At 41.4% G+C, this 12,018-nt stretch overlaps 1 protein-coding gene across 6 annotated transcripts in view; it reads right to left on the bottom strand.

The window, feature by feature from the left end:
- The window catches only part of rsph10b (radial spoke head 10 homolog B), a 68,822-nt gene that overhangs the window by 36,008 nt on the left and 20,796 nt on the right, over window positions 1-12,018 (bottom strand). For all 6 annotated transcript variants that reach the window (XM_059978999.1, XM_059978996.1, XM_059978997.1 and 3 more), the window contains 2 exons: window positions 10,990-11,179; window positions 454-565 (listed from right to left, as the gene is read on the bottom strand). In XM_059978999.1, coding sequence (XP_059834982.1) covers window positions 454-565; window positions 10,990-11,179 — 302 coding nt within the window. The remainder of the gene's footprint in view (window positions 1-453; window positions 566-10,989; window positions 11,180-12,018) is intronic.

Raw genomic sequence — 12,018 nt, 5'->3', positions numbered from 1 at the left:
ATGTATGGGAATATAGATTTAACAGACAAGGATATTTGGTTTAGGTAACCAGATAAACTATTTAAACATTACAAAGATCAGTGTGATATTCAGCATAACAGTTCAATAGTGATTACTTCTTCCAGTGGCCCCCACAAAACTTGTATTCCACAGATACCACCCTTTGTATAAAAGGTTACCTCTCAAGTTCCTATTAAATTTTTTCCTTCTCACCTTAAACCTATATCCTCTAGTTCTTGGTTTCTCAACCCTGAGAAAAGGACAGTCCATTCACCATACTGATGCCTCTCATGATTGCATACACCTCTAATTAAAGTTTAGTTGGAAAAGGGTGAGTAGTACATTGAATTAGTTCATCAGGCAAAACATAAACACTACAACTATAGACAATATTTAAATAGACAGAAATAGAAAGGATAAGTAATCTTCAGGGACTAAATATTAGTCACTTACTCATGTTCCTTATGGTAAATGTGGTATGCTAGGATAACAATGCAGCTCAGAAATTTCTCCAGCAGTAGTGTATCAAACGGAGAGTGAGTATCCTCTGCTACAGTAAATTGTTCTGCAAGACACAAAATTAGTGGCTTTACATTTGCCATGCCTGGAGGATAAGTATTAAATACAAAGTACTCTGATTTTATTACACTGCAGAGATAGTGAAGTCAGTCCATACTTATACAGGTAGCTCTGCTGACATGTGATGGTTACGCTCTTAAGAAACCTAGAAAGTCCTGTTATAGCAGAACCAGTTGTAGTTGCCTGCACAACACATATTTAAACAGGCATGCCACTTAGGATCGATTTTGTTATAACCAGGACAGCCCACATCACAGTTCATCGTGGATAAAGCCTCACCACTATTGAGCACGTCTACAGTACTGTGCAAGAGTCTTAGGCACATATCAGACCATAAGATATCGAAGCAGAATGAGGCTATTTGGCCCATCGAGTCTGCTCTGCCATTTCATTATGGCTGATCCATTTTTCCTCTCAGCTCCAATCTCCTGCCTCCCCCCCACCCTGCCCACTGTATCCCTTCATGTCCTGACCAATCAAGAATCTATCAACCTCTGCCTTAAATATACATAAATACTTGGCCTCCACAGCTGCCGGTGGCAATGAATTCCACAGATTCACTACTCTGGCTAAAGAAATTCCTCCTTATCTCTGTTCTGAAAGGGCACCCCTCCATTCTGAAGCTGTGCCCTCTGCTCTTAGACACTCCCACCACCCTAGGAAACATCCTCTCCACATCCACTGTCTAGGCCTTTCAGCATTTGATAGTTTTCAATGAGGTCATCTCTCATTCTTCTGAGTTCCAGTGAATACAAGCCCAGAGCTATCAGACACTCTTCATATAGCATAGAAACATAGAAAATCTATAGCACAATATAGGCCCTTCAGCCCACAATGCTGTGTCGAACATATCCTTATCTTAGAAATTACCTAGGATTACCCATAGCCTTCTATTTTTCTAAGCTCAATGTACCTGTCCAAGAGTCTCTTAAAAGACCCTATTGTATCTGCCTCCATCACCATTGCTGGCAGACTATTCCACACACTCACCACTCTGTACCTACATCCATGCACATAAAAACTGTGTCCTCTCATGTTAGCCACTTCAGCCCTGGGAAAAAGCCTCTGACTATCCACATGATCAATGCTGCTCATCATCTTATACACCTCTATCAGGTCACCTCTCATCCTCCGGTGCTCCAAGGAGAAAAGATCAAGTTCACTCAAGCTACTCTTGTAAAGCACACTCCCCAATCCAGGCAACATCCTTGTACATCTCTTCTGCACCCTTTCTATAGCTTCCACATCCTTCCTGTAGTGAGGTGGCCAGAACTGAGCACAGTACTCCAAGTGGGGTCTGACCAGGGTCCTATATAGCTGTAACATTACCTCTTGGCTCTTGAACTCAAACCCACAGTTGATGAAGACCAATGCACCTTTTTAACCACACAGTCAACCTGCACAGCAGCTTTGAGTGTCCTTTGGACTAAGACCCCAAGATCCCTCTGATCCTCCACACTGCCAAGAGTCTTACCATTAACGCTATATTCTGCCATCATATTTGACCTACCAAAATGAACCACCTCACACTTATCTGGCTTGAACTCCATCTGCCACTTCTCAGTCCAGTTTTGCATCCTATTGATGTCCCACAGTAACCTCTGACAGCCCTCCACACTATCCACAACACCCCCAAACTTTGTGTCATCAGCAAACTTACTAACCCTTCCCTCCACTTCCTCATCGAGGTCATTTATAAAAATCATGAACAGAAGAGGTCCCAGAACAGATCCCTGAGGCACACCACTGGTCACCAAACTCCATGCAGAATATGACCCATCTACAACCACTCTTTCCCTTCTGTGGGCAAGCCAATTCTGGATCCAGAAAGCAAGGTTCTCTTGGATCCCATGCCTCCTTACTTTCTCAATAAACCTTGCATGAGAAGCTGTTTAATCTTGGAATCATTTTCATGAGCTTTCTTTGAACCCGCTCTAGTTTCAGCACATCGTTTCTAAGATAAGGGACCCAAAACTGTGCAGAATATTCCAAGTGAGGACTCACCAGTGCTTTATAAAGTCTCAGAGTTACATCCTTGTTTTTATATTTTAGTTCTCTTGAAATGAATGCTAACATTGAATTTACCTTCTTCACTACAGACTTAACCAGCAAATTAACCTTTAGGGAATCCTGCACAAGGACACCCAAATCCCTTCGTGCCTCAGATTTTTGCATTTTCTCTCCATTTAGAAAATAATCAACCATTTCATTTCTTCTACCAAAGTGCATGACCACTTTCCAACAGGTGTATTCTACCTGCAACTTCTTTCCCATTCTCTTAATTTGCCTAAGTCCTTCTGTAGCCTCTCTGCATTCTCGAAACTACCTGCCCCTCTACCAATCTTCACATCGTCTGCAAACTATGCAATTAGCCATCAATGCCATCATCCAAATCATTCTCGTATAACATAAAAAGATTTGGTCCCAACACAAACCCCTGAGGAACACTACTAGTCACCAGCAGCCAACCAGAAAAAGCTCCTTTTATTCCCACTCTTTGCCTCCTGCCAATCAGCCACTAATCTAGCCATTCCTAACTAATCTAATCTTTCCTGGGCTCATAGCTAGTCATGTGTGGCACCTTATTAAAGGCCTTCTGATAATCCAAGTACACAATATCACAACATCAACCAATTCTCCTTTGTCTATCTTGCTTGCTATTTCTTCAAAGAATTCCAACAGATTTGTCAGGCAAGGTTTTCACTTGAAGAAACCATGCTGACTATGGCCTATTTTATCATTGTCTCCAAGTACCCTGAATCCACATCCATTTTTTTTTACCAGTTCCAAGTTTAGAGTATCAGACGGCTCAGCAGGACATTCTTGGGAAACATTGCCACCAATTAACGAGTCATCAATCCCTCCTTCCACTCTGCTAATATACTTCCCCTCCACCTCACAAGTGATACCCTTCGAGCCTTCCTTGATCTTGTAGATGTTGGAGAACATCTCATCTCTCGAAACGATACACCTGAAGAGCCTCATGACGATGGAAGGACGCACCCTACGGCCCCGCAATCCCGACCGAAAAGCCCACCACATCCTTAACAATCGATTCCAACATCTTCGTAACCACTGAGCTCAGAATACAGTAACTGGACTATACAGTAATTTCCTTTCCTCTGACTGCCTATCCCTTCTTGAAGACTGGAGTGACATTGTAATTTTCCAGTCTTCTAGAACCATTCCAGAATCTAGCAATTCTTGAAATATCATTACTAATGCCTCCACAATCTCTTCATCCACCTTTCAGAACCCTGGGGTGTACACCATCTGGTCCAAGTGACTAATCTACTTACAGACCTTTCAGTTTCCCAAGAACCATCTCCCTAATAATGGTAACTTCACACACTTCATGATGCCCTGACAGCTGGAACTTCTACCATATTGCTGGTGCAAAATTCTTACTCAGTTCATCTGCCATTTCCTTGTCCCCCATTACTTTCTTTCCGTGCGTTGTTTTCTAGCACTCTGATATCCACTCTCACCTCTCTTTTACATTTTATGTATCTGAAGAAACTTTTGGTATCCTCTTTAATTAATTAGCTAGCTTATTTTGTATTCCATCTTTACCTTCTAAAAGGCTTTTTTAGTTGCCTTCTGTTGGTTTTTTAAAAGCTTCCCAATCCTCCAACTTCCCACTAATTTTTGCTCTTTTATATGCCTTCTCTTTGACTTTTACTTTGGTTTTGATTTCTCTTGTTAGCCATGGTTGTGTAATCTTTCCTTTAGAATACTTCTCCCTCTTTGGGATGTATATACCCTTGTGCCTTCCAAATTGCTTCCAGAAATTCCAGCCATTGCTGCTCTGCCATCATCCCTGCCAGTGTTCTTTTCTAATCAATTCTGGCCTACTCCTCTCTCATGCTTCTGTAATTCCCTTTACTCTACTACAATACTGATACATCTGGCTTCAGCTTTGCTTTCTCAAAGTGCAGGATGAATTCCATCATATTATGATCATTATCCCCTTAGGGTTCTTTTACCTTAAGATCTCCAATCAATTTGGTTCATTGCACAACACCCATTCCAGAATAGCTGATCCCCTAGTGGGCTCAACCATGAACTGCTCTAAAAAGCTGTCTCGTAGGCATTCTATAAATTTCTCCTCTTGGAATCCAGCACCAACCTGATATTCCTAATCTACCTGCATATTGAAATCACCCATGAATATAGTAACATTGCCCTTTTGTCATGCATTTTCTATCTCCCATTGTAACTTGAAGACCAGTTTCTTACTACTGTTTGAAGGTCTGTATATAACCCCCATCAGGGTCTTTTTACCCTTATAGTTCCTTAGCTTTATCCACAATGATTCAATACCTTCTGACCTTATGTTACCTGCTTCTAATGATTTAATTTCATTTTATTACCAACAAAATTATAAATAACTGGGGTGCCAAAAATTTTGCACAATTGTATTTGTCAACATGGAATGGAGAGTGGGTTTGTAAATCTGTGGGATGTTGAGAGTGGTGAGGGTGGAGTACCACAAGAGAGGTGCGTGGGACAGGTGTCAGAGAAGAAGTGCCAGGAGTGAGTGGCGGCACGGGTGCACACACACCCAGCCCTCAGACACCAGAGAAGGTCATATGATTTCAAACAATTGGTTTACTGATCATTACAGAATGTCTTCCAGGTGCTTCCCATTCCTTCCCCTCCCTTTTCCCAACTATGATTCCCCTACCTTTGCCCCCTTCCCACTCTCAGTCCATAATAGAGACCCATATCAGAATCAGGTTTATCATCACTCACATATGTCATGAAATTTGATTTTTTTTGTGACAGCAGTACAGTACAATATATAAAATTACTGCAGTAGTCTGCAAAAGTCTTAGGCACCCTAGGTACATATATGTGTCTAAGACTTTTGCACAGTACTGTATATGGAGTGTTGTTGTAAGAAAGCAGCATACATCCTCAAGGACCCCTTTTATCCAGGCCATGCTCTCTTCTCACTGGTGCCATAAGGAAGGTGGTACAGGACCCTCAGAGCATATACCACCAGGTTAAACAATAGCTATTACCCCACACCAATCAGGCTCTTGAACCAGAGAGGGTAACTTCACTCAACTTCACTTGCCCCATCACTGAACTGACTCTTCAGGACTCTTCAGAATCAGAATCAGGTTTATTATCATCGACAGGTGATGTGAAATTTGTTAATCTAGCAGCAGCAATTCAATGCAATACATAATCTAGCAGAGAAAATAATAATAATAATAAATAAATAAAATAATGATAATAATAATAAATAAGTAAAGATTTTTTTTAAAGGGCAAAAACAGAAATACTATATATTTTAAAAAGTGAGGTCGTGGCCAAAGATTCAAAGTCCATTTAGGAATCAGATAGCAGAGGGAAAGAAGCTGTTCCTGAATCGCTGAGTGTGTGCCTTTAGGCTTCTGTACCTCCTACCTGTGAATCACAGTGAATCCTACCTCCTAACAGTGAATGAAGGGCATGCCCTGGGTGTTGGAGGTCCTTAATAATGGACGCTGTCTTTCTGAGACACCACTCCCTTGGGTACTTTGTAGGCTAGTTCCCAAGATGGAGTTGACTAGATTTACAACCTTCTGCAGCTTCTTTCGGCCCCAGTGATGCAGCCTGTCGGAATGCTCTCCATGGTACAACTATAGAAGTTTTTGAGTATATTTGTTGACATGCCAAATCTCTTCAAACTCCTAATAAAGTATAGCCACTGTCTTGTCTTCTTTATAACTACATCGATATGTTGGAACCAGGTTAGATCCTCAGAGATCTTGACATCCAGGAACTTGAAACTGCTCACTCTCTCCATTTCTGACCCCTCTATGAGGATTGATATGTGTTCCTTCATCTTGCCCTTCCTGAAGTTCACAATCAGCTGTTTCATCTTAATGACGTTGAGTGCCAGGTTGTTGCAGCGGCACCTCTCCACTAGTTGGCATATCTCATTCCTGTACGCCCTTTCGTCACCACCTGAGATTCTACCAACAATGGTTGTATCGTCAGCAAATTTTTAGATGGTATTTGAGCTATGCCTGGCCACACAGTCATGTGTATATAGAGAGTAGAGCAGTGGGCTAAGCACACACCCCTGAGGTGCACCAGTGTTGATCGTCAGCGAGGAGGATATATTATCACCAATCCACACAGGCTATGGTCTTCCGGTTAGGAAGTCACCGATCCAATTGCAGAGGGAGGTACAGAGGCCCAGATTCTGCAATTTCTCAAACAGGATTTCATCTCGAATTCTTAATATTTGTTGCTTATTTATTAATATTAACTCATTTTTTCTGTTTGTATTTGCACAGTTTTTTGTCTTTTGTATATTTATTGTTTATCATGTTAGGGGTTGGCAGTCTTTCATTGATTCTATTGTGTTTCTTGTATTTACTGTGAATGTCCACATGAAAATGAACCTCAGAAAATGATGACATATATGTACTTTAATAATAATTTTACTTTGAACATTGAACATTATGCAAATAGTGTCCCCTAACTATCAACCTTTTATCGCTATTTTGTGTTAGGGAAATGCATGTTAAATGAGAATAACCCGTACAGCTAATTCCAAAACAGTCATAAGAAAAAACAATAGAAAAGGATGTGCCTTTTGTACAATTGTAAAATTGGTACTTTTGTCCCAGTATTTAATGTAAACTATTTGGATAATTATATGACATTTGTTTTGACTGTGCTGCTGAGTAAGACAGTAGCACAGTGATCTAAGCCACTCTTAATACTAAATTTTAAAAATCATTAAAACTTTTAGATAGATTTATGAACAAAAGTACCATTGGGCAGTATCACTAGCACTGTGATAGATATTCACTATCCTGGGGCAAGGAGCCTCATGTTTGCTAAGCTTGCTTTCTAAATCTACAGCAGCTGCCATTTGTAAAATCAAATTTCTTGTCATAAAAGAGAGTTTGTCTTCAGTTTTTAACATGTAATTTGAAAGCAGTAATCAGCTTGAGGTTAAAAAGCACTCTCTATAGAATAGCTTTACAAAGAAACTCTGTGTCGCAGATGGTCTGTCTGTATAGTCATTGCACCTGCTTTATTTCTTCTTAAAGTGTAGTGTGAGAAAATGGGTTGTTTAATTTTAGGTTGTTTCGAACAGACAGACTGACTCCTAAGTTGCTTACTTCAAGGAAGTTTGCAGAACAGATGGATATAGCACTTAGCATATCAGTAACTGATGTGCTTCTGGTTAGGAGTTTCATGTGCTCAAGGAGGTTCGCATTTACGGCACTAATTGGGAACTGTGAGCATAAGCTGAGAACAATGTCTCTGAAAAACGTTTTTAATCAAATTGTGCTCAAAGGAGATCTGAGGAAATAACATATGCATGTGAAGTCACCCAAGGGGAAAGAAAGGTATACATGTAGTGAGCAGTTCAGACTTATTAGGAATGGGGTAAGGAACATCAAGAAGAAACATGGGGTGAAGTAGAATCTATCCCTCCAGCTTAGGTTACTATGACACATGAATTGTTTGTCTGCAACTTATTGGTATGTCTTTGTAATAGAAGTTGTAAACAAGAAAAAAATCTGCAGCTGCTGGAAATCCACATAACACGCTGGAGGAATGCAGCAGGCCAGGCAGCATCTATGGAAAAGAGTAAAAAGTTAACATTTCAGGCTGAGACCCTTCATCAGAACTAGAGAAAAAGGATGAGGAATCAGAGTAAGAAGATGGGGGACACGAGGAAGAAATACAAGGTAGTAGGTGATGGGTGAAAACAGGAATGGGGGGAGAGTAGTGAAGTAAAGAGCTGAGAAATCGATTGGTAAAAGAAATAAAGGGCTACAGAAGGGGGAAATCTGATTAAAAAAAGGATAGGCCAAGGAAGAAAGGGAAGGGAGAGGAGCATCAGAGGGAGTTGATGGGCACGTAAAGAGATAAGGTAAGAGAGGGAAATTCAAATGGGGAATGGTGAGGGAGAGGAGGGAGGAGGCATTATCAGAAGTTCAAGAAATCGAAGTTCATGCCACCAGGTTTGAGGCTACCCAGACAAATTATAAGGTATTGCTCCTTCAAACTGAGCGTGGCCTCATCGTGGCACTAGAGGAGGCCATGGATTGATATATTGGAATGAGATTGGGAAGTGGCATTAACATGGGTAACTGTTGGGAGATCCAACTTTTTCTGGTGGACAGAGCGTAGGTGCCCAGTGAAGTGGTCTTCAAATCTATATCGGGTCTCACTGATAAACAGGAGACCACACTGGGAGCACCTGATACAGCAGATGGCCCCAACAGTCTCACAGTCTCACCTGGAAGGACTGTTGGGATCCTGAACAGTAGTGAAGGAAGACGTGTTGAGGCAGGTGTAGCACTTGTTCAGTTTGCCAGGATAAGTGCCAAGAGGGAGATCTGTGGAGAGGGATGAATGGAGGAGGTAGTTGCGTAGGGAGTGATCTCCTTCTCACCATCAAGGACACACATGTTGAAAGGTGCTGGAAGAAGACCCGCAATATCATGAGGGATCCTGCTCACCCTGAAGGAGGCTACGTAGCATCCACACCAGGACCACAAGACCCAAAAACAGTAACTTTTTCCAAACAGTAAGGCTGATCAACACCCCTACCCCTCACACCCCTAGCCACCACTACTTTATCATTTCTTGTCAGTCATCTTATGTACAGACACTCGTGTCTAGCTTCACTTTATGGACATATAATCAATGTATTAAGCTATATTATGCATTTATATTTATTGCACTTTTTTATTGTGTTCATTATCTTACAGCTTTTTTGTGCTGCAATAGGTTTAGAGTAAGAATTATAGTGGATTCCAAATTGGGACATATCAGGGCCAGTATATTTTGGCCCCATTAAGCGACTGCCCCATTCAGCCAAAGTTTCATAGAAATAGTTAAAAAAGCTATTAAAAAGACAAACTAGCATTTAACTGAGTAACAAATTATGTGTTAAAATTAAATACAGAACAATTTAGAATACTATCAATACTACTACAGTACTATAAAACTGAATTATTTCTTTACAGCTATAGACAGAGGAATTCATCCAGTGCATGTGTTCTTTTGACTGTGTGTGTGGCCTCCATCAGTCGTGGTCCACCATGGGTACTTTGCCTCTGGTAGTCACTGGAGTGGCCTCTCCGGGGAGTAAGCCTGTACAGAGTTGATATGGAGATCAGTCTATTGCCCATGCAGTGGGACCCCCCTCCCCGTGCTGACGACGGGTCCAAAGGAACGACGGGAGTCGGTACAGTTTGGTGCCAGCAGCATAGCAGGAGTTGCCGTGACGGTGCTGGGTACAGCAGTCAGCCGTCTTCGGGACTCCGACTCCGGATTTTTCCTCGGGATTTACTCCCAAAGCCTTTCCTGTGAGCGGGTATAGTCGCAAGGCAGCGGAGGTTTGAAATCAGAGTTTTTCCTCTCCTACATGAGCTACCATCCGTGGTTAACGAGCCCCATCTGCCCGGAGCAACTGATTTTAAGGTGCCAGCGGCCCACCTTTGTCCCTTCTCTTATCAGTGAGTACAGCTCCACCGGGCATAAGAACTATGCCAGACATGAAGGCCAGGAGTTGGACTTGGTTCTCAGATGCTGTTTGAGACGCACGTCATGAAGAGCATTTGTTTAGCAGTGGGAGCTCATCCCCAATACCACCCTTCAGCTATGACTACCTTTGGAACCTGTTTGATTGACTGTAAATGTACAAAACCAGCACAGCCACCTAATGTCGATTATGGATGGCCTTCAAACAATGTTATTGATGATTGCATCCTCCAAATCTTCATTTTTATTGTGACATTCAAGGTAACTGTCGATACCTTCAAATCCTTCTTAGTTCCTAACTTATTGAAGTAGTGAAATCATTTCATTGTCACTCCTGGCCATTTCTGTCATTTCCAAAGCTGAATACTTGAAATCACAGTGAACATAACAGTTAGGGATTGCCTTACTGCTTATTCCTCACCAACTATCAAAATCTATCAGTGACAAAATCACTGCTTTTAGAACACGTGCACACAACTGACAATGTTTAAAAACTGCTCCAAGCCTGATGTTGTGTCAAATGGCCACACAAGTACAAGATTCTGATGCTAGATAGAAACTGTTCAACAACAACCACCTGCCCCTATTAAGTTGGACAAATAAATAAAGGGAATCCTGGCTATTTTCTCAATTAGTCTTTGTTCTTTAAGAGTTGTCCCAAATAAGCAGTTGCCTCAATTAACCAATGGTCCAATTAACTAGAATCCACTGTGTTTTGTTCTCATTTACACTTGTGTACTGATAACATTAAACAATCTTGAATCTTGAACACTAAGAAAATCAAGAGATATACACTCTCTTAAAGAACCATTACCTCCTTTATCTGTTAGTGGCTACAATATTTCAGCATTATCAAACAGAACAAGACTGGGTAAACATTGAAAAAAATTTACTTACCATGAAGGATTCTGTCCATGTTAGCCAGGCTCAAACCATAATGGTGAAACTTGCAGTCTTTGAGAAACCGCCAGAACTGGAGCTGGCTCAGTAAGAAGGTATTATCCGGTGATTCCTGGTGTCCCAGACTACTGTAGAACCTGTATATTCTTTTTAGTTGTGTGAAATGTCGAAGAATAGCATACTTCACCTGTACAAAACAGAATTAAGCTCACATAACGTTGGAACTCTGATTAAAAACTCCTTATAAAATCTTAGCAGAGGTCATCGTAAGCTGAGAAGGGCATTTGGTGAAGGAGGGAAAACACAGATCAGTACGGGATGGGAACAAGTCCTTCAAGCCCACCATATCTGTGCAGACCATGCCAAGTTAAACTAATCCCATCAGCCTAACCATGGTCCATTTCCTGCTGTTCCCTACCTGTTCACAAGTCTGTCAAAATTAGAATCAGGATTAATATCACTGGCATACGTTGTGAAATTTGATCTTTTGAGCAGCAGTACAGTGTAATACATAAAAAGTATAAATTAAAATAAGGACAATATATTTTTTAAATATTTAAATAAGTAGTGTAAAAAGAGAGCAAAAAATAGTGAGGACATGTTCGTGGGTTGAGTCATGGTCCATTCAGAAACTTAAAGGCGGAAGGGAAGAAGCTGTTCCTGAAATATTGAGTGTGTGTCTTCAGGCTCCTGTACCTCCTTCCTGATGATAGCAATAAGAGGGTATGTCCTTGTTAATGAGGATCCTTAATGATGGATGCCACCTTTTTGAGCCATTGCCTTTTGAAGGTGTTCTCGATGCTGGGGGGTGGGGGAGGCTAGTGTCCATGATGGGGTTGGCTGAGTTTGCGACCTTCTGCAGCTTTTTCCAGTCCTAAGCACCCTTCCTACTGCTGATCCCTCAAAGAGGATTGGTGTGTGTTCCCCTGACTTCCCCTTCCTGATCTGCATTGATTGGTCTTATTAACAGTAATGTTGTTGTTCTGACACAACTCAACCAGCCAATCTATCTCACTCCTGTTTACC

The sequence above is a fragment of the Hypanus sabinus genome, chromosome 9, assembly GCF_030144855.1.
Source record: "Hypanus sabinus isolate sHypSab1 chromosome 9, sHypSab1.hap1, whole genome shotgun sequence".
In the NCBI taxonomy this organism is placed as follows: domain Eukaryota; kingdom Metazoa; phylum Chordata; class Chondrichthyes; order Myliobatiformes; family Dasyatidae; genus Hypanus; species Hypanus sabinus.
This window is presented reverse-complemented; position numbering and strand designations above follow the sequence as displayed.